The sequence below is a fragment of the Cnephaeus nilssonii genome, assembly GCF_951640355.1.
Source record: "Cnephaeus nilssonii genome assembly, chromosome: 9".
Classification (NCBI taxonomy): domain Eukaryota; kingdom Metazoa; phylum Chordata; class Mammalia; order Chiroptera; family Vespertilionidae; genus Cnephaeus; species Cnephaeus nilssonii.
In genome coordinates, this window is record NC_137080.1 from 7,726,047 (window position 1) to 7,748,718 (window position 22,672).

A 22,672-nucleotide genomic window follows, 5' to 3' on the forward strand; every position below is an offset into this window, starting at 1 on the left:
TAAGTTACATGGAAAGGACAACAAAGCAGTTCTGCCCCATTTCAGGAAAAGTTATCCATCAACACCAAGTACATGGTGGCAGATAACACGGAATGGTGACAGCTTTGGGTCCAGGACAAGGGAGAATGGGCTCTGGTGCTCTGGTTCATCTCCAAGAAGAGTATAGCGCAATGGCCAGCACAAGCCATGCTGACACCGAACCTTTCACACTGATCACAGGTTCGGATCTCTTCTCGGAAGCTAGTAAATCAAGTGAAAAATTGGGTTAAAAAACCTTTTAAAATGAAGCCCAGATAAGTTTAAAAACCATGCTCTTGACACATTTTCCTTTCAAAATTTACGTAAGACATACTTTCCCACTCTAATAGACTTTTTGTTTTTCTCACATAGCCCACCATGTAGCTGCAGATAGACTATTCTGCCTCAAGATGGAAAAGTAGGGGGGGGGGGGGAAACTAATAGCATCTGCATAATATTCTCTCTACACACTGTTGTTGGGTGGAAAATAGAAAATTTTAAAACGAAAGGAAGAAATGTTCCATCTTAGATTCTCATAACCTCTTGTTCCGTAGTTCATGAATCCGACTCTGATGCTAAGGTGACAGTGTATATACGAAATTTTTGTTTTCAGTGAAGGAGACCAGGACAGAGAGGAAGTTATCTCTTTTTCTTCAAGAGTTATCAGATGGTACCTGCTCCTGAAGACCCTCACTGTCTCGAACTAGAGTACGCTGTAGGATCACAGGGCCTTCCTTACAAGCTGGCTGTCTCCAGTGGCAAATTCACAGATCCAGCCTGGTTTGCTATAGCAGTTTTTACAGCTCACATCTGGAACCATGTGACAGCCAGTGAGCATGACCTGGTCTTGAATTTCCCTGTACTGAAGGCTAATTCCCTAACAAACTTGTTCAAAAGAAATGCTCCGCCCAGTGGCCTCTGGGAACCGAGTGGAGATGAGTTCTGAGCGTCAGTTTGAACAAAAAACCGGATGGGTACCACCAATATGACCAAGGAAAATTCTGCCCATTTTTATAGTTGACATTTTAAAGACCCCGAGGTTACTTCAGGATTTTGATTTGTCAAGGAGACCATTAGTGGCTGTGAAATCGGCAGCTGCCTCTGCTTAATGTGTAGTACAGAGATCTTTGCTTGTATTCCGATGGAAGGACTGTATGATAGTTTCCTAAGCCTTGCCAAGTAGACCTAAGGCATAAAGAATCTCTGCTGTGGTTCTGCTCTATTAGGAACTTCCACATTCCTGGTTTTCTACTCTTGACAAAGTAGAACTTGGGATATGAAACTATCAGCATTGGGTACAGATGTCAATGTTTTCCAGAGAACTATGCTCTGCAAGATATCTACCTTGTTCCATAAAGAGGGTCTCCCCCAATGTCACATACTAGTAGGAAGGAATTCTCTGCTACCCCAACAATAAATAGAAATTGTCAAAAATGATGTTTTTTTGTTTGTTTGCTTTTTGTTTTTTAGTTCAATTTTTAAAGGAGAACAGTATGCAAGGTTATATAGCCTTGAAAAAGATAACCTTAAGATTTAGGTAGCTGGATTTACTCTTTGGAATTTCTCTGAAGTGTCATGAACCTCTAGCTATTTAATTGAGAAAATTTGAAAAAATATGATTTAATGTATTGCTCTTATTTCTTTTTAGGTCAGTCTTGATTCTCGAGTTAGAGAGGTGATCAATAGAAATCTGTTGGATCCCAATCCTCACATGTATGAAGATGCCCAACTTCAGATATATACCTTAATGCACAGAGATTCTTTTCCAAGGTTTTTGAACTCTCAAATATATAAGTCATTTGTTGAAAGTACTGCCAGTTCTACTTCTGAATCTTAATTTTCATTTAAAGAAATCATTTTGGAGGGCTGGGATGGGAAATAAAAGTTGTCATATAACACCAGACACGGAGTTCCTGGAGAACTACAGTTTAGCATTCCTCAGGCTACTGTGAAAATAAAACCATATGGTCTTTGTCTCCATTTTTATCAAGGTTATCCATGGTTAACTTTGGAGAAAATACCACATGAAACAATGAATTGCCAAATTAAGTTTGTTTTACTCAACACTCATACTACTTGCAAGCAAACTGTATTTGTAGTCCTATGAACAGTCTCCTAGTGTATTTCCAGAGACTGCATGTGCAAAGTCAAACTGCTTCATTTGCCATGTAGTTGTTGTAATATTTAATCCAATGACATAACTTATATCTGTATTTAAGGACTTTTGTGCAATATGGTCTCACAGAAATAATTGCCAAAAAGTGGGCTGTAGTTTGCGTTTTTAAATATAATCTAAGACAGACAAAGCCAATTTTTAAATTGTAAACAATAGTATTCAACATGCTATATACTGTGCTCAGTACACTCATTTTGAAGCCAATATATCTGTACATGAAAAAAGAGCTATTTATCTCTGTTTGTTGGGAAATCCCAATGGGGCATTCCTCTGGTTGTTCACTGCCAAAACTGTGGCATTTTTATTACAGAAGCATTTGTTGTGTAAAAAATAATAAGATGAAAAGAGAAAAAAAGCACAAAATAATTTGAAGATCTTTTATCTCAATGACAAATCAAAGAGTGATATTGTTTTTAATTGTAACAGAAGAAAATGAATCTATGTATATATCACATGTCCAATACTGTAATTAATTTATTAAAGGCTGGCTCTCCAGTTCTAAAACAGTTGTGTAATGTATGTACTTTAGCAAGAAAAAAATGATAAGCTTGATAACTTAGTTTTGAAATATAAGGAAAGGCTCTAATAAAGGAATGCCTACATGTAGCATCATAAAAAATGTTGATGAAAAACATCTGTCCCTGTGGCATAGTTTCCATGAAAGTGAAATCCAGTGAAAATCTAAGTTTTTAACCAACTCAAGTTTTATAAGGGTTATAAAGAAGATACTAGTAATCCTCTATTTCAGACCTTAACTGTTTCACATAGTATCTTAAGAATTACTTATTTTAAAAATGTTGAAACCAAACTATTAATTCTCATCCATAATTGAAAGGCAGTACAGTGCTCAAATCTCCTAGCTGCCATATTATTTTTTAAAGAATCACTAAATCTTTAAGACAAAATACTTGCCTGACATTGGCATGCACTTTTGACATTCAAGAAAACAGTATCCTATTGTGCACCAACACAAAAAAGTCAGAGTCATATTTATATCAAGACATTACATTTGAATATTAATATACCCTGGAGGCTATTTTTTTAATCTTACACTTATTAAATATAATATTGAGTAACCTAAAATGAAAGTTTTAAAAATATTTATATCCAATGAAAATACTGGCCTTATATTAAGGATGATATTAAAATTATAGGTTTTTCATTGTCATTTTTAACTACCTCTCATTTTTTAATTTATTAAACATTAAAAAAAACAACTTTGGGTTTTCTTTTGAAATTTTATTTTACTTGAAAGGTTGGCATTGTAAGTTTCTTTTTCCATAAACTTAAAACATTTTAAGAATTGTTTTTTTAAGTGAATTTAATTTTCTAATTTATATAGGATTCAGGAGATACGTTTAAAAGGGCTATTATCTATTCCCTATGCAAATATTTTAACTGTTTCAGTGTTTAACAAAATGGGATTTTAAAAAATGTTTGAAGAGTAGAAAACAAAAATGTTCTGTTTACACTGGCGTTGCTGACTATCCTACCATATTCAGCACTTTTAAACACATTATTTATGAAAATGTACTTAAAATACAAGATAGAAAATATTTATAATGATAATTTCTTTTAACCAATGCCTGTTTTTGTCTGAAAGTGTTAGTGTGTTTAGACATACTTTATCCATGTCAATTAGATGTTTGCTATTTGAATAATGGTTTTCAGTAATATGTTGAAAAATGATAAAGATGTTTACAAAAAGTCATATTTTTTTCCTAAAGAGTGAAGAAAAACCTAAAAGAATCATCACTTCTATTGTGAAGTTCTATTGTTCCTGAATTATTTAATTTTTTGTTAGAATTGAGTTTATTATGCTACTATGATGTATACACATATATGTTATGATATCATACTTGTTGCTGTGTTTGAAGCACAATAAATTGGTGCACATGACTAGAAAATATGTACTATATTATGATATACTGCATGCATCAATGTTTTAAATGTACACTTTATATTCTTGTTGTTACTATATATGATGGTGACCTGCTAGTCGTAAGTTATCTTTATAAGATACTTTGGGTTCTTAGATGAATTGTCTGTTTGACAATACTTTTAATATTTTACCAAATGTAAAAGATAAGGATCTTTATAAAGAGTCCTGATCTATAACCTGGGCATTTGTAGAATACAGATTTTTGAAGTTAGTATATCCTTTTGAAACCTGATTAGGAAGTTGTTTTGCGAATGATTCTAGAGTAGATTTTACACATCAGATGTTGCTAACCATGCTATGTAGCATTTCTGTGCTAAATTCCTACTTTGGGGGGAGGGGAGGGTTTCTCATTTAATTTCAAATGGTTTAAAGTTTCTATCTAAGGGTATGTCTGTATATTTGCAACTCTATAAATTTGCTTTAATTACAGAGCTATAATAAACAAAAAAATGCCCTCAAATGGTGTCTATGCTACCATTCCAAGAGCACAATATTTGTTTTGGTAGAATTAGACTTTCCTAGTGAGTGAATTCCTCCCTGAGGAGAAATTAGCACTTTAGAAGGTACACATGTGTTTCAGATTGCCAAGATCTTTGTATACTGTTAGAATCTGCTAATGCACACAGAAAGAGAATAATGCTTTTTCTACAGTGCCTATGATGGAAAGAAAAGTAGAGGATATAGATTATATATAAATATATAGAAATAAATTGGAGAGCCAGAGGTGGATCTTGTACATAGATCACACTAATAATGGATGGGTGACACTTCTTCCTTACTATAGATAATTATTATGTTACCCAAAGGTAATAAAGATACCCCAACAGTGTTACAAGGCAGCTGTAAGCGCAGCAGGTGCACTGGCATACGAACAACTATAGCAAAACAGAATTTTGATGTCAATGTTATTCAGTGCAAAAATCAAGACCATAATGTGATCTTTTTTTTAAATCTTAAAATCTGTACATAGGATGACCAGTTCTGATATTTGGTCATGGTGCATGGGTGTTTAATAGTAAGTATCCTTTAATGTTGCCTAGATTCTTACTTACAGAATGGAATGTATATCATATTCTTACCCAATAATTCAGTTTTGCAAAAGGACTATAGAAATAGGTAGCTAATGTTTACTTATTAGGGGCAAAAATACATTTTCACCATATTAAGCTGATTTAAAATAATACCTGATTCTTAGTTTTTAATTTATCTATTTTCCTACACACTTTTAACTTATACTGAAAAAATAAGTCATTGTAATTATGACAAATTATATTTGCAAAAAATACAATATATCAGATGCATTGAGGAAAAAATGTACAATCAGAAAATAAAATAAGAACCTTTTGAGTGCCACCTAAATTTCCTAGATCTAAAATGCCTTTAACTAGGGCCCTATGAAACATGAATTTTGAAAACTTTGCACTGCATACATTGGCAAATTATTGTGAAAGGTGGTCAAGGTATTTCCAGAAAATTTTCCGGCCTGTATATTTATATTGATAGTTGTAAGGGTTAATTTTCAAAGTATACTTTTGCAAAGGCTTCTATTTATGTCCTCTTTTCAGTTCTTTATAAATTTTTTACCAATATACAATGTTAATTCTCCTGAGAAAATAATATTAAATCTTTAAAAATTTTAGTTATTCCTCACTTGCTACAACTGAAAATATTTATCAATAAAACTGATACCAAAAACTTGTTTCAGATCTTCCCTGAAACATTCTTAATATTATCCTTGCAACACACAACAGGTTGTTGAGTTTTATTTACAAATACGAAGCTTTAATTACAAATTTGATTTCAAGCTACATTTCTGTCCTGTGTGACCGGGCAAAAACCATGTATCCTGACCATGTTTCCTCATTTTCAAATGAGGAATATTCTCTATCAGATGATCTTAAGAAAGAAATGAAATAAACATGGGTAAAGTGTTATTTTAACAAAGTTCTCCAACTCAATAATAATTCCCATTTTTCAAGAATGTATACATTAAATGCCATTTTAATGCACTTCTCCCATATTTTTTTTCAAACCATACTTTAAAAATATTATTGAGGTATTCATCCAAAAAATACAACCAAGATTATTTTCAGATGGAGGAATATATGAATGTCATGCTTTGTTCAATAATGTGATTCAAAATCACTATTTTCAGTTCACTAACATTACTCTGAATCTACAATTAAGAAAAAAAAATCACACACATGGAGATATATATGGTTAGGTGTGTGTGTGTGTGTGTGTATAATATAGGTTTAAATCATAGTTTAAAAAAGAGAATTAATTTATAAGAATGGGGAGAATATAAAATAATTTGCCAAATAAATATGGGGGGGGGGGGTAGAACTAAAATTGTTATGAGATTGGTCATTAGAAAACATTGATATCAACATGGAATAGAAAGCATTTTTTAATATTAGAGTAGTATGATTTTAAAATTAATTTTACTATGAAAATAAAATAATAAATGTATTTGCTCATAAAATTTAGGATTAACATTTTATTTTTTAATAATTTCAAGTTTACAGAAAAACTGCAAAGATAGTACAGAGAGGTTCCATGTCCAGCACACCCATGAGATATGTCACATAATGAACCAATATCAGTGCATTAAGTCTACACTTCAGATTTCCTTAGTTTTTTCCTTTTTCTGTTCCAGGATCCATTCAAGATACCACATTACATTTAGTCATCGTGTGTCCTTGGCCCCTCTTAGCTGTGACAGTTTCTCAAACTTTTCTTGCTTTTGATGACTTTGACAGACTTAAGGAGCACTGTGGCCTAGTATTTTGCAAAAATGTTCCTCATTTGGAATTTGTCTGATGTTTTCCCCATGATTAGACAGGTGTTACCATTTGGGGAAGGAAGACCCCAGAAGTAAAGTGGCATTTAATCACATGACGTCAGAGGTGTATACCACCATCATGACTTATTGTTGGTGATGTTGACTTTGATCATCTGGCTGAGATAGTGTTTGTCAGGTTTCTCTACTGTAAAGTAATAGATTTTTAAGAGGTATTATTGCATGTAAATTTACTGGACATTTATACTGAGCTAAAAAAATTATGAGCAGATTCCTCAGCAGTGGTGTTAGTTTCCATTAAATGATTGCTAACAAGTACTATGAAGAAAATACAATGAACTGAAAAGTGAAATGGAAAAATTCCAAAACAGTGTTAGCTTGAATATTCATCTAATGGAGGGGAAAGTGAATTTTTTCCTTTAAAATAGTATAATTACCTTAATCCTCTACATCTCCTTGGTAGTAAAGACTTTAGTCTTACTAATTGTCATAGTAGGTAATTTAAACTGATAATTATTTTGCTGAGTTTTTCTATACCGCCCTCCAATGAACAATAAACACTGAATATTGAAATAATGTAAAAGACTTGATCTTTTCCCTTGCTTTTTCCCTATTTGTCATAAACACAGTTTCTTGTATACGATTTTAGTATATTTGCTAAATATAAAAAATAATTTCAATGTGATTGGTTCTGTAAAATTTATCATATTGAACATATGTCATTTTTTACTACCATGTTCATTGTACTTAATAATCTGTACCCTTATTTTGGACCCCACCAATATTAGTTGGCCATAAAGAAATTGTGAATGCATGAATACAATTTAAGAGATACCATGCTTGGCTATTTTGTAATGCCAGAATAACTGTAGGTACCTACAAACTGAATAGATAATTCAGATTATTTTTCCTCCCATTTAACTTTTGGGTTTTGTTCCCTCTTTCTTGAGTCTATTTTATCATTTTACTTATGTACAATAGACACTGAAAATGCTAGCATTTTCAAATGTAATAGAATTTGAGCATGACAATAATGTAAGAAAACTTAGAAGTCTCAAACTATGTATATTTGAGTTTTCAAAGTAAATCAAATTACAGCTGTTTTCATTGGACCATATTGTGTGAACCTATGGATATTATTGTAAAATGCACATGCATTACACTGACTTTAAAAATGTTTTGAATCAATAAAGAATCCACCAATATATCCTTAACAAGTTACTGTTTCCTCATTGGTGTAACATTATAGGGTAAAAGGGACACTTATTTATATTACTTAAATTGCTTACACGTCCGTGGGAAAATAATTTCTGACTAGATTCTTTACATTGTTCCTTAAGGTTATTGTTTATTGCATTTTTGCACCTTTTATAAATAAAAGTATATCCTCGAAATGACTTGTTTTGAGAATTTAGCTGGGAGATTTATCATGTTGAGTTCAAATGACTCCCACCATTTCTATGGTTAAAAAAAGAACTCAAAGTTTTGACTTGGGAAATAACTGTTCCTAATACAGATATGAACAATTTTATCAGTCCTGTTGTACATCGGACCAGAATTAATATGGGTTTCAACCGCTACCTTAAAGGAAAACAATTTTATAGTGTGGCTTGAATACACATTCAAACTGAGACAAATAATTAAGGTGATTAGTTGGAGCTTTGAAGTAGCAAAACCTATTTTTGCCTTGCACTTGGGAGATGCATCTCACTCTTCCATTCACTCTGCATTTGTCTGTAGAGATGAGGAATGGACCGAGGCAACGCAAGCTCGTTTTGTAAGAATGAGACAGTGGGAGTTTCCCAGACTGAGGGTTAGGCCCTTGCAAGCCAGGTATTTTCCCCCTTATATCCACCCACTCCTCTGGGGGGCTGTGAAAAAGGTCTTTTGAATAATGAAAAGCATTATGTCGATTAACATTCAGCATCCCCGGCCCCAATCCGCTATCTAGAGTTTTGGGGGGCAGGTTGGGGGGAACAGGCCACAGGGTCAGGGCTCTGAAGGCCTTGTTCCCGGTGGTTTCTGGGAACAAGGCACCGCCCCCTCCTCACAAAGCAGCTAAGGAGGAGGTGTGCGTGGACCGGCAGGAGACTGGGTGAGGAAGGAAGGCCTTTGGGAGCAAGTTCCCTGGCAGATTCGGGACCGGAAAGAAGACGTTGCGAAATCGCTCCTTGGTTGCCTTGGAGCACGCCTGCCAGGTCCTCATTAGTTTGAGCCTCATCCGCCGACGGAAAAATACACGGTCCGCCCTCGCCCTGTTTCCAAACAATGCGCTCTTCGGAACGGAAGGCCAGGCTGGCCCCGGCGCTTCCTTCGCGGTGACCTCAGCCTCGGAGCGAACAGCAGACTGCACCCCACCGCGGTGCCAGGCACCCCTCGCGCGACGCCTGGGAAACCAACCCTCGACGTCAGAAGACCGAGTGGCCACCCACGACTTTCCCCCTCGCGGACCTACACACCCGCCCCGCCGGTCAAGTTCAAGGTGGCGCTCACAACCCACCGTTTAGAGGAGGAGCCCAAGGTCTCCCGGACCCGCCCCCACCAATTTCCGCTCCGCGCCCCCAACTTCCGGCCTCTGCGACTATGGTGGCATTGAAAGATTTGGCCGGAAGTTCCGGGAGGCCCTTTAAACCCGGCGCGTGGACTGGGCCGGGCTCCGTCCGCTCTCGCCCCTATTCCCAAACCCCGCGCGGTGTCGCGAGACTCGCTCTGGAGGGAACTTCCGGCTTTGGTCCGCCGGGGCCGAGTGGGCTGAGCGATGCGGTCCCGTCTTCTGTGGGGTGCTGTGCGGCGTCTCTGGGCGCGCCCGGCCGCGGCCCCGGCCCCGGCCCGCCGGCCCCGGAGCTGCGGGAGCCTGCCGGTGGAGGAGCTGTTCGCCCGCGGCGGGCCCTTGCGCACCTTCCTGGAGCGCCAGGCAGAGTCTCCATCCCAGGTGCCGGCCAGGGGGCCGGAGCTGGTGGCCGCTGCCCAACGGCTGAGCGAGAAGGAGCGGGAGCTGCGGGAGACCGAGCCCTTGCTGCACGGTAAGGGCCGGGCCCGAGGAATCGGGATGCAAAACACACCCCTGACGCTTCGTTGGCATTTCCCACTGAGCTCTGGTCAGGGGTCCGCACTGTCCCCGAGTTTGCAGGTCTTCACTTAAGTTGCAGCCCTTTTCGGTTTGGGTCAGAGGCCAAGGCATCATTCAGTGCGTTTGGAGCCTGACCCCTCCTGTTTGAGCCCTGGTGTGCCATGGACACAGCCCCCCGCAGTGCTGCTCAAAGTGTGGTGAAAGGACCACCTGCAGTGGTGTCCGGAGAGGTGCCTGGTAAAACCAGACATAGGACTCAGAGTCTGAGAAATGTGTGTTTTTAACAAGTTTCTCTTGCCGAAACCGGTTTGGCTCAGTGGATAGAGCGTCAGCCTGTGGACTGAAAGGTCCCGGGTTCAAGGGCATGTACCTTGGTTGCGGGCACATCCCCAGTAGGGGGTGTGCAGGAGGCAGCTGATCGATGTTTCTAACTCTCTATCCCTCTCCCTTCCTCTCTGTAAAAAATCAATAAAATATGTTTAAAAAAAAACAAGTTTCTCAAGTGGTTAGCATGCATTCAGGTCTGGACGGAGCCTAAGTTTCTGCCTTCCTAGAAGCTCTCAGGGATGCCAAGCTACTGACTGGTTCATGGGCAATTCATTGGGTAGCAGGGCTCTAGAGGGGGGGTCACGGTGTTATTTGGGGAAAGAGAGTTAATTATAATACAGCTAAAAAGTGAGAACAGCTATCTGAATAGACCTAGTAGAGCAAGGAGAACTTCTTGGGAAGGCCTGTATGCATAACCCATGGACACAGACTATGGTGTGGTAAAGGCCTGGCGGAGGGGGTTGAGGAGCAGGGAGTGTGAGGTGGAAGGGGTTCATGGGGAAAAACGGGGACATCTGTAATACTTTCACAATGAAGATCAATTTAAAATAAAAAGAATAAAGGCCCACCCTTAGAGGATATAATGTAGCTTAACCTTTATGGATCCTTTACCATACACACTCCAGACTTTGCTTAGCTTTCTTGAGGTATTAACTCATCCAGTTCATACAACAAAGTGTAAAGTCGGTACTATTAGCCTCCTGTGAGAGAAGAGGAACCTGAAGCATAGAGGTAAAGTAACCACTCAGATTACACAGCTTTTAAGGAATGGAGTTTGGATTGGAATGACTCCAGATCCCATGCTTTTAATCACGGTACTCTTCCTTAAACCAAGGGAGAAGCGAGGTTATGGGAACTGGCAGGTTGTAAGGGGAGCATCAAATACTCATATGAAAAGGTTGATTTTATCCTGTTGGCAGAAGGGAGCCAGCAGAAGTTTTTAGATTGGGGAGTGAATGTTCAAAATAGATTTGTGGCTTAGGAAGCTGGATTTGTGGTGGTTTACAAGTCAGCCTGGAAAGAGGGTGAAGGTGACATGGACAGCAGTGTGAAGCCTAGTGCAACAATCAAGGTCAGAGTTAAGCAGAGTCCAAATTAAGCGATTTAAGAGAAACTAAAAGAATATTTGTTAATATGAATATTTCATGGAGGTAGAATTATAAGAAAGTTCAAAAGCTTCTTTATATAGATTACCTTTTATTTTTTATTTTATTTACGCTTTTATCAGCAAAATATTTTTTTAAAGCTAGATGTTTATGAAAACTAACGCATAAAGTGCTATTTGTAATTAATGGCAGTTATTAAAAGGACAAGAAAGATATTTTTTCCCTTCAGCTGCAATAACAAAATTATTTCCTTAAATTCTGTTGCCAATTTAGCACTAATTAAGGAAAACTGAATCTACTATTGCCTTCATCTCTTAGATGAAAATGAAGACCTAAGGAAACTTGCAGAGAATGAAATAGCTTCCTGTCAAAAAGAAATAGCTCAATTGAAGCAAAAGGTATAGTATTTATACAAAGAATAAAGTAGCATTAGTACTATTATTTCTAAAGACTTTTATTAGATGTTAATAAAAACAACTTAGGACTTAATTAGTTTGTTGGTAGTTAGAAATATAAACTGTTTTTTAAAGCCGGAAAAAGTACTCCCTGTGGTCCCATTTTTATCATACTGAAAGGATTATAAAACTCTGGCACAAGGATGAATGTTACATGAATAGGATTTGCCAAAAAGGCAAGGTAATATTGTCATTCTATATCCTCTCTTTTGTTTATTTAAAAGATGAGGGTGTGGGTAGACAGTGAGTAGAAGATTTAACAAATCATTTAACCTTTGTTAACCTCATTTTCCTTTACCTGTAAAAGGAGGGAATTGGACCAGGTCTTCGAAGGGCCTTTTCACTTCCAAAATTGCAAGTTTCTTTTCCACTTAAAGAAGATTTTTTAAAAATGCAATTTTTTTCTATCATACTAGGCTGCACATTTCAAAAGGATAGGCTCTTTTGCTTTCTTCACACAATACTGTTCTACTCATAGCAAGTACTTAATCATTCACTGAATAAACAACTAATGTAAAGTATATATGAACACAAAAAAAAAAACCCACAAAAACAAAGCTGTAAGTTTTAGCTGAATTTAAAACATTTATAACATAGATGGTAATATTATTTTTTAGAAATTATGCTTTTATGGTTCTAATTGGCAAAATGGTTGGAAGTAATCAGCGGTATTAAGTTTGCTTAGAGAAACTTTAAGTAAATTAAATATTTAAAATCCTGCATCTAACCATTTGCCTCTTTTTCAAGGTTTTAAGTAATTATTTATTATAGAAGGGGTGATGTTTTTTTATTTACAGATTATCTTACTTTTGGTTCCCTCAGAAGAAACAGATGAAAATGATTTGATCCTGGAGGTAACTGCAGGAGTTGGGGGTCAGGAGGCAATGTTGTTCACTTCAGAGATGTTTGATATGTATCAGCAATATGCTGCTTTTAAAAGATGGCATTTTGAAACCCTGGAATATTTTCCAAGTGAAATAGGTCAGTGAACTGTTTAATTTGTTTTGGGAAAAGTGTAGATTTATCTACGTGTGTCCTAAGAAAAGAGTTGGAAAGACTAGGCTTTTGAATTTATTTGTAAGGATGTTTAAGTAGTTTTATGCTCATCATTTACTTAAATAAGTTTGAATGCAAATATACCAAGAGCCTAAAAAATGTTAGTCAATACTAAGCACTGAATGACTGTCTTTTAAAAGTGGTATTTTAGACCTGTTATTGAGTCAGTTAACACCATAAATGCTTTAGGTTTAATATTTAGCAATAAATATATTACGTATTAAAACACCGTCATAGACTTGTTCAAGTTTTTCAGTATATTTTACCATCAATAGGTGGTTTTGTAGCTTTTTAAAATATGTCTCAAGATGGTAGAAGTGATGATGGTCAAATGTTAATAAATGATAAGAGTAAAAAAAGAATTCTGTTTTCCCAATATTTTGAAGGTGGGCTTAGACATGCATCTGCCAGCATTGGGGGTCCAGAGGCCTATAAGCACATGAAGTTTGAAGGAGGTGTTCACAGAGTACAGAGAGTGCCAAAGACAGAGAAGCAAGGCCGCATTCACACTAGCACCATGACTGTGGCAATATTACCCCTACCCACTGAGGTAAGGCATCACAGTCCCCTCTCAGAATTGTGGGCCTAGCACAGTGCTTTGTCCCAGAGTAACACTCACTTGACTGAATTGTCCATCTCCTTGTCATATTTGGCCTTCATCACATATTTTGAGTTATTTTTGAGAATGTGGTGTATCAGTCCAATAAGTAGGAGTTTATAACATACTAGAGGCCCAGTGCAGGGGGAGTGAGCCTAAGCCGTCGGACCTCTTTAGTGCTCCCGCCACCACTGCTGCACTCACCAGTTGTGAGCCCGGCTCAGGGCTTCTGACTGAGTGGTGCTCCCCCTGTGGGAGCTCACTGACCACCAGGGGGCAGCTCCTGCATTGAGCGTCTGCCCCCCGGTGGTCAGTGTGCATCATAGCAACCGGTCATTCTGCCTTTCGGTGGATTTGCATGTTAGCCTTTTATTATATAAGACTAGAGGCCCGTTGCAGGAAGATTCCTTCAATAGGGCTTCCTGTGGCCCTCTCCCCAGCCCCACCTGTTTCCCTCCCTTCTCCGCCGCCCCGCCTGCTTCTCCGCAGCTTCACTCCCTTCTGCAGTGCTTAGCTTCCTTCTACACTGTCTTCAGTCTTAGCTCTGCGCCTGGATATGCAAATTAACCACCATCTTGGTTTGGGTTAATTTGCATACTCACTCCTGATTGGCTGGTGGTGTAGTGGAGGTACAGTCAATTTGCATATTTCTCTTTTATTAGATAGGATAGGACTAGAGGCCTGATGCACAAAATTCGTGCAAGAGTAGGCCTTCCTTCCCCTGGTTGCTGGCACTGGCTTCCCTCCGGCTGCTAGCAGGTATCCGGGACCCAGGCTTCCCTTGCAGCCCCGGCTTTGTCCAGAAGGTCGTCTGGTCTAATTAGCATATTATACTTTTATTATTATAGATGGGGAGAATTAAGGATGTGTAAATCATCAATTTGTGCACTATTAATTTTCCTGTACTGTGTAGTTTAAAGTAGTTATATTGAAATCATCTCTTCAGGAGAAATAGTATTAACCAAATTTAATTAGGGATTAAGACTGTAATGACTTTTGCTTTGTGTTGATTGGTTCTCAGAGTGTCAATAGCAAGAATCCTGTTTTAACAAGGTGACAATTACTACTTCATAACCCAATCACATTAAAATGGAAACATATTCTTAGTGTTCACAATGAGTGTACTTTCTTCTCATAAAGAAATTTCTCAGTTTTATAATATCCTATCTAATAATAGACAAATATGCAAATTGACCGCACCTTCGCTACGCCCAAGCCACGCCCACCAACCAATCCAGACGAATATGCAAATTACCCCAACAAAGATGGCGGCTGATTTGCATATCAAGACAGCGTAGAAAGAAGCCAAGAGCTGCAGAAGGGAGCAAAGCTGCGCAGAAGCAAGCAAGCCAGGGGGAGGAGAAGGGAGGAGCGGAGGCGGGGCCGGGGGAGAAGGGAAAAGCAGGCGGGCTGGCGGAGAAGGCAGGCGGGGGGACAAGGGAGGAGAGCAGGCAGGGCGGGGTAGAGTGCAGCAGGAAACCCTATTGCAGGATTTTTCCTGCAACGGGAACGCTAGTTTATAAAATAACTTAGTGGGGATGTTTTGTTTCACTTACATCCCTTCTGCTGAAAAGTAATAAATATTTGACTTGTCTTTCAAAATGAAGTAGGTACGATTTGAGAAGGAAGTTTAATTAAGGGTTTCTCTTTATTAATTTGTGGGAAAGTGCTATTTGACTATGTAACAGGAGCCATACGTAGATACTAATCACTTTGGTTCAAGCATCTTAGGGATGGAAGAAGAGAGTTTTCCAGAAAAGGTGGAAACTGAGGTCCATGTATCATCTAATTCTTATAGCAGCTTGTAGGGAGAAAGGGAGGGCCTGTGGATGGTAGGATTCTTACTGGTAGATTGTAGACATGGCACAGAGTGGTCCACGGTTATTCATGAAGCAGTTTTTTTAATCCATTGCTTCTGATGGTGATTCCCAGGACAGAGCATTAGCCTGACATCGGATCCCAGTGTCTTTATGAATTGAGTCTTGGGTTGGCAATTTTCCTTTGCCTCTCCTCTGCCTCCAAAAATATTTAAAGTCCTCCTTTAATTAAAATTAAACAAAATAAGCCTTTCCCATAGTTCTTAAGCTAGCATTGTTTTTTCCCTCTGCCAAAGTCTTCTTGAACTCAGAAATATTTGGCAAAATCTCATTTCAGCTCAAATACTTAACATTTGTAATAGTAACATAAGTTCTGCTGTTCATGTGGTAAGAAGAGGATAATTTATAGAGAAGTCCAGTTTCTGAGGATTAGGGTTTGTTTTTATAGTATATTTTGATCTGCTACTCTTCCAAAATGAAAAGTTTAAAAAATGGTATCCTTCTAACTACCTTCTATTAAAATTAAACCTTCTAAATTTCGTAAGTTCTATACATAACATATATTTATAAATGGCTATTTCATTCTTTTGAAGAGTTCATATATGTAATACTTTTAACACCAGATTTTCCTCTTATGTACAGATTAATCTAGTGATTAATCCTAAAGACTTGAGAATTGATACTAAGCGAGCCAGTGGAGCTGGGGGGCAGCATGTAAATACCACCGACAGTGCTGTCCGGATAGTTCATCTTCCAACAGGTGTGTACTCACTTCTTCAACACAGAATATTGAAGAAAGAAATCAAATTCTGAATGACTTAATTTTTCACTGAAATAGATCCTCAATTACCAGAGGAATCTGTACTAAGGATTGTTATTAAATACTTGATTTATTTAGACTCTTTGGCTCAAACTCTGCAGGGTAGTTGCAAAGCCAAGAAGATGAAGGGATCTAAACCCAAGGAATTTCCATATTAGTGACAATGACAAGAAGGTGTGGATAGCCCTTCCAGGGAGCCTTCTCAAATTTATATTAAAAAATCCCCACAATATAGTTCGTTATCATGGATTCTTCTTTATAAGAAAACTGGAGGCCCGGTACACAAAATTGTGCACGAGGCGGGGGGGGGGAGGGCCTCTGACCAGCTGCACCCTCTCCAATCCAGGACCCCTCAGGGGATGTCTGACTGCACCCTCTCCAATCCAGGACCCCTCAGGGGATGTAATCCCACATGGATCGGGCGTAAACTGGCGGTCATAGACATCCCTCTCGCCATCCGGGACTGCTGGCTCCTAACCATTCACCTGCTTGCCTGATCACCCCTAACCGCTCTCCCCTGCCTGCCACCCCTAACCGCTCTCCCCTGCCGGCCTGATCACCCCTAACTGCCTCTGCTTTGGCCCCCACCACCGTGGCTTTGTCCAGAAGACGTCCGGTCTAATTAGCATATTAACCTTTTATTAGTATACATGCTCTAAATCACTAGTTTTTAGCTTTGTTTGAAGGGAGAAGGGCATGGATTCTTTTGAGGAAATGAAAGCTTGGATCCCTTACCCATAAACATGCATATATGCAAAGTTTTCCATATAATTTCAGGGTCTTCTTTCCATTAAGTCCATGAACAGACCATCAGGGGTTCTAAGTCTAGATAGTTTAGCAGTGGAGCTATATAAATACTTCCTGGGCCTGCAGTATCCTGTTAGGTAGAACTGTAATGATTCACTTGTAATAAAAAGCAGATGGAGAGCAAACCTGAGTTATCTAGAAAGAGAATACTTAAGACTCTCTTACAGTGGCCTATCTCAAACAGGTATAAATCCCATTGACCAGTAGTGGTTGATGGGAAGGATAGTTTGATGTATTTTTGTATTCTTAAATATGAGGAACTTCTCATGTTAAACTTTAAGATGATGTCTTACATAATACATAGAACTAGAATAGAAAAAATGGATGGAAATATTGAAAAACATTAATAGTGATGATCTCTGGTAAGAGGATTAACTTTTTAATATATTTGTTTCTATGTTGAGATTTTTTAAATTATGATACCTCGTTGAGGGTATAAAGAAGCAATTCATATTAAATTGTTTTTAATCATATGTGAGCATTTATTCCAATAATGCTGGCAGTATGGTGGAGCAGCAGGTCACCCACAAAAATCTGCTCTGCGACCCCTCCAAACCAGCTGCTTAGATAGGGCAGGACCAAGATTACACAGGGAGGGCTCCGCAGGCTGGGGGGGGACGCCATTGTTTGGCAACTAGGTGGTGGTTCTTCAATGAGAAGGGACCTCATCCCAAGGTTGACTCCCTGGGTTTCTAACTCCCAGCCAGGCTAGAATATCCTTTCTTTCATCAGAACAAGGCAATCATAGTTAACAGAACATGATTAATATTTCCCATAACCAAAGCTAGTCCCCAGTATTCTATTTTTGCCCCTAACATTTATGCCACAAGAGCAAATAATCTATTGCTGCCTGATTCTCTGGAACTGCCTCCCTGATCTGGCTCAGCTCTTGATTTATCCCATATATAAGTCTAGAAGTGGCATTCAGGGCTTTTACCATGCTACAAGCCAGCCAGGCTTCTACATTAAGGGAGCCTACCACTACTAGCGTAACAAAAATGGTTAAAGCAATATAGTCAGCAAGGCCCCACAGGTGGAGGTCTCTGTTGCAGTCTGGGGCCACGGCTGTGAGAAGGTCTCTTTTGGTTTGGACCATGTGATGTTTCTGGAGCATAAAGATGGTCATTCGTCCTAAGAAACAAGTCTCTCCTCCCCCCCCACCCCCCCACGCTCTTTGCAGGAATATAGGAATAAACAGTTACTTCACATATCAGAAACTAACCAGCCAGCAGCTGGTAGTATGTCCATTACTATAAGGGAGGGCGAAATTGTCAGAACAATTCATATTGTAGTTATTAGATACTTAAAGACAATAACTATAACACCTGGTAAAAATCACATTCACCACAGGAAGTTACTGCAGCAACCTTTAGAAAAAACATCCCAGCATCCTTTCCTCAGATACTGGGTCCCAACGTGTAAAGGTCCCCATCTGTGACTTTCTTCCCAAAATGAATAGAATAATTCTATATATTAGCAGTAGGTGTCCCAACTCCTGATAGGCAAAATGTAAAGGTCCATTCTTCATAGGTTCCTCCATTGCCAGCTTCAGAGCAGTTGGAGTGGAGAGACGCATGTCTCAGGGTCTTAATTTTTATTGTGTAGTATGTATGCCTTCAATATGGAAACACTTTGTGCTATAGTTCACACTTAAATTTTGAGTTTTCTGATAACTATAAATTAAGTCTTCCTTTTATATTAGAATCCTATTTGTCTCTCATAAAGGAAGACAAAAAAGGATGAGAAGGAAAAGGAGTATTCCTTGATAATAAAATGAAGATCATTTTTTTTATTAAAACTCTTCAATTCTCATCACATTATTCAGGTGTTGTTTCTGAATGCCAGCAAGAGAGATCTCAACTGAAAAATAAAGAGATGGCTATGAAAAAGTTACGTGCAAAACTGTACAGCATGCAGCTTGAAGAAGAAACAAGTAAAAGATACAATGCTAGAAAGATTCAGGTAAAACTGAAATGAAAATACTTCTAAAGGGTAAACATTTAATTCTGTTTTTATAGTAATCTTATACCTATACTCTGCTTTCTATATTCAAGGGCATTTTTCTCAGACTTTTAATCACTTACTAAAAAAAGATATATGGCGTCTCCATTCTGAAAATTATGTAAGATGGAAAGCCAACTGAACTTTCTTCCTATTATTTAATTATAACTACAGAGACATTTTATTCATACTGTATTAATGGGAAATACATCACTTTGTCATCAATGAAGATAACTAAATTAATTCACAGATATATATATAGTTACCATTTGAATACTGTGCCACCCTTTATGTACACATCATCACTGTGTAGTAGGTATTATTTGTACTTTACAGATGGGGAAACTCAAGTTTAGAGTGGAAATAAATTGCCTGAAGTCCTAGAGCACTGAAGTGACAGAGAGGATTCAGATAGTAATCTGTCTGCCTTTAAAGCCCCTGTTCGTTTTTCTCTAACATGTTCCCATGTTATTTGAGGAGTCATGTTAAAACTTGGTTCTTACATTATGTTTCAAATTATAAAGCAAGAGTTTAATCTCCAGTTATGTGAAATTTGTAGGTTTAGTTGCCCTGAATTTAACTATCTCATATCTTTTTTTATATACATATAGATTGGAACTAAAGGAAGGTCCGAGAAAATAAGGACATATAATTTCCCACAGAATCGTGTCACAGATCACAGAATAAACACGTCACTTCATGATCTTGAAACGTTTATGCAAGGAGAGTACCTACTGGATGAACTTGTACAGTCATTGAAAGACTATGCGGATTATGAATCGTTAGTAGAAGTTATTTCCAAAAAACTTTAAATTGATTTGTTATTAAAGACTTTTACAGCTAATGAAAAATTCTACTGCAGCAAATCAGATTGTGTGTAAATAATCACCGATATTGTCTTGAAAAACATGAGTTAACACAGAAGCAATACGCATATTTTTAGGACGGTTTATATAAATAAATCTCTCAATGTATAAGTAAAAATATACATACAGTATAATCATGGCTCTCGTTATGTATTTTGGACTCCTTAAAAAGAAATAGACAAAGGAAAGTCATTGTTTTCTATAAAGTATTTAATGACTGATCAAAAATTGGTTTATTATAAAACACTTCAAGCATATAGTGGAAATAAAACAGTAAATACTGTATTAAGGTCTAGTCAGGAAACAGAAACCATACCATTAAATTTTTTTTGAGTGCTTTTACTGATTTTAGAAGAAAGGAGAGCGGGGAGAGAGAGAAACATCAATGAGAGAGAAATATCCATTGGCTGCCTCCTGCACACCCCCTACTGGGAGTTGAGCAGACAACCAGGTCATGTGCCCTGACCTGACTGGGAATCAAACCTGCAACCTCTTGGTGCGTGGGATGATGCTCAACCAACTAAACCACACTGGCCCACACTGGCCGGGCCGTACCTTTACTTTTAATGGGGGTAATTTTGATAAAGTGTTTTAACTGATAATGGGATTAGCTCTTGGGAAAAACATTAATACACTAGGACTGAGGTTATCCAAGGAAAGAACACCCTTGGAAAGGGCTTCCCTTCCCCCAAGGTGTCAAGGCAGGCCTAAGGGAGAGGGTGTGGCTACAGCTCATGTGATGACAGAATTTTCCCTGGGTTAGAGCTGGTAGGTTCCCACTGCCTCCCAAATAAAACTGATCCTTAAGTGTGCAGACGTCCACATCTGCATCCAGCATCATTTCAAATTAGCCCATTTTGCACACCACCCCCTTATCAAATATCAAAGAGCATATTTTTGTTTTACAAATAAATGCACCTGATTTAAGCTTTCCCTGATTTTGTTTCTTATGCCATGGAAGGCTTCCTTCCTTTCCATTCTCTCAAAACACATCCCCTACACCAGTGGTCGGCAAACTGCGGCTCTTTGGCCCCTTGAGTGTGGCTCTTCCACAAAATACCACGTGCGGGCGCGCACGTACAGTGCGATTGAAACTCCGTGGCCCATGCGCAAAGTCAGTTTTCGGCTCTCAAAAGAAATTTCAATCGTTGTACTGTTGATATTTGGCTCTGTTGACTAATGAGTTTGCCAACCACTGCCCTACACTAGTGGTTCTTTTCAACAGGCAATCTTACCCCCGTAAGGAACATCTGGCAATGTCTGGAGCAGGTTAACTACACTGGGGTGTTACCGGCTAAGGAATGCTGCTAAATATCCCACAATGCACAGGATAGCCCCCTACAACAAAGAAGCATCTGGCCTAAAATGTCACCAGTACTGAGGTTGAGAAACCCTGTCAAATACAAGTAACTCCACCGTTCCATAAAAAGTTTTATAACGATGTTTTTGACGACCCAATGTTCCATTATAGCTATATTTTATATATGCTATCTCTTCCCCCTTGTATCCCATGATGCTTTTACTCGAAGATTATCTACTGAGCATTTCATGTCTAATTAGGTGACAGGCCCAGATAGTAAGCATGAGGACAGGTACCATGTCCCAATTATTTTCATACAATCCCTAAAGTCTCAGAAGTTGTAGACAGTTAATAATTTGATGGAAGAACAAAGGCAGTTCCCTCTTCACCTCATTTTGCACCTAAAAACTCAACAGTCCTGACTGATACTGATTATGTGAGCTCTCCGAAGGCCAGAACTTGAACTTCTTTTCAACCCGTACCTCCAGGCCCTCGCACCAGGGCCAGGATATATAATGGGAGGCCCATGATTAAAGGTGCAAAATTTAAGAGAATGTCTAACTGCTCTGCCTTCACTTTGTCCCACTAATAAACTCTCGCTTTAAATTAAAAGACAAATGAAGGAGATGCAAAATTCTCACTAATCAAGAAAAATCCCAATTTAACACAACATTCTAAAAAAAAAAATGCGTGCAAAGAACTATGATGAACTTTCCATTATCAAAATTTTACATAAAAACGGCTCCACCCTGCAATGGCATGACTCACCCAGATTCCTCCCCATCCTGATCCCGCCTGCCTCACACAGGACTAGCCAGGGCTTTAAAGGACCGCTACCCATAAGCCAAGGATTAACTCTCCCCGAGGCTGCAGAAAAGCAAAAGAAACAAACAAAAACCCACTAAAACTGCAAAACACAAGGGCTCGGACTTTCTGAGCTTATATGTTCTATGATGTGGCTGCACGGCGCTGTAGCCAGAGCGCAGTCCGGGGACAGCACTGACCCTGCTTAAGTCCACGTTCAAAAGTGACAAAAGGTTCAGCACGATTAACAGTAACAACCGTGCAACCTGTCATCGGAGCCTCGGCCATCAGCTCTCACCCGTCCCTCCATCACTAGGAAACCACTCCTCGGCCAGCAGCCTGCAGCCCCCCGTGTGGAGACCGGAACTCCAGGGAGTTACTATTTGGGAGCAGGATTACTGTCGCGCTTGGCCCTTGAAGGAAAGAAAGAAACAAAAACAAAAAAAACTAGATACAAATTCAGAAAGCTCCAGGCCCGCACGCAATACTGGTGGCAGGAGAGAAAAAGCACGCTTACAAGAAACAAGTCCCTGTCGGCCTCAACCCCACACCCGCCGGGAGGACCCAGGGGGCCGGGGCTCCCGGCCTCCCGCCACCGGGTCGGCGGGACCAGGTGCGCGCGCGCCGGGAGGACCCACCCACCCGCGCACGCTCCGCTGCTTCCCTCGGAGCCTCGCGAGGGACCCCAGCGCGCAGGCGTCAACCC

The 22,672-nt window shown here is 39.0% G+C and overlaps 2 protein-coding genes across 10 annotated transcripts in view; both read left to right on the plus strand.

The window, feature by feature from the left end:
* RGS17 (regulator of G protein signaling 17) overlaps positions 1–6,449 on the plus strand; it is an 86,747-nt gene extending 80,298 nt beyond the window's left edge. For all 3 annotated transcript variants that reach the window (XM_079779847.1, XM_079779845.1, XM_079779846.1), the window contains one exon: positions 1,667–6,449. In XM_079779847.1, the coding sequence (XP_079635973.1) occupies positions 1,667–1,855 (189 nt within the window). In that variant the 3' untranslated portion in view covers positions 1,856–6,449. The remainder of the gene's footprint in view (positions 1–1,666) is intronic.
* A 44-nt stretch (positions 6,450–6,493) lies between these two features.
* On the plus strand, positions 6,494–19,989 carry MTRF1L (mitochondrial translation release factor 1 like). Of its 7 annotated transcripts, XM_079780173.1 has the most exons (7): positions 8,415–9,962; positions 11,761–11,840; positions 12,695–12,878; positions 13,340–13,503; positions 16,011–16,128; positions 18,821–18,957; positions 19,608–19,989. In XM_079780173.1, the coding sequence occupies exons 1-7, from the start codon at positions 9,698–9,700 to the stop codon at positions 19,806–19,808; spliced, it is 1,149 nt and encodes a 382-aa protein (XP_079636299.1). In that variant the 5' UTR covers positions 8,415–9,697; the 3' UTR covers positions 19,809–19,989. The 7 variants fall into 7 exon arrangements, 4 of the variants coding, with proteins under 4 accessions (XP_079636302.1, XP_079636301.1, XP_079636299.1 ...); XR_013813958.1 differs by lacking the exon at positions 16,011–16,128 and having other exon boundaries at positions 8,409–9,962; positions 19,608–19,746; XM_079780174.1 differs by lacking the exon at positions 11,761–11,840 and having other exon boundaries at positions 9,838–9,962; positions 19,608–19,962.
* The last annotated feature ends 2,683 nt before the right edge of the window (positions 19,990–22,672 follow it).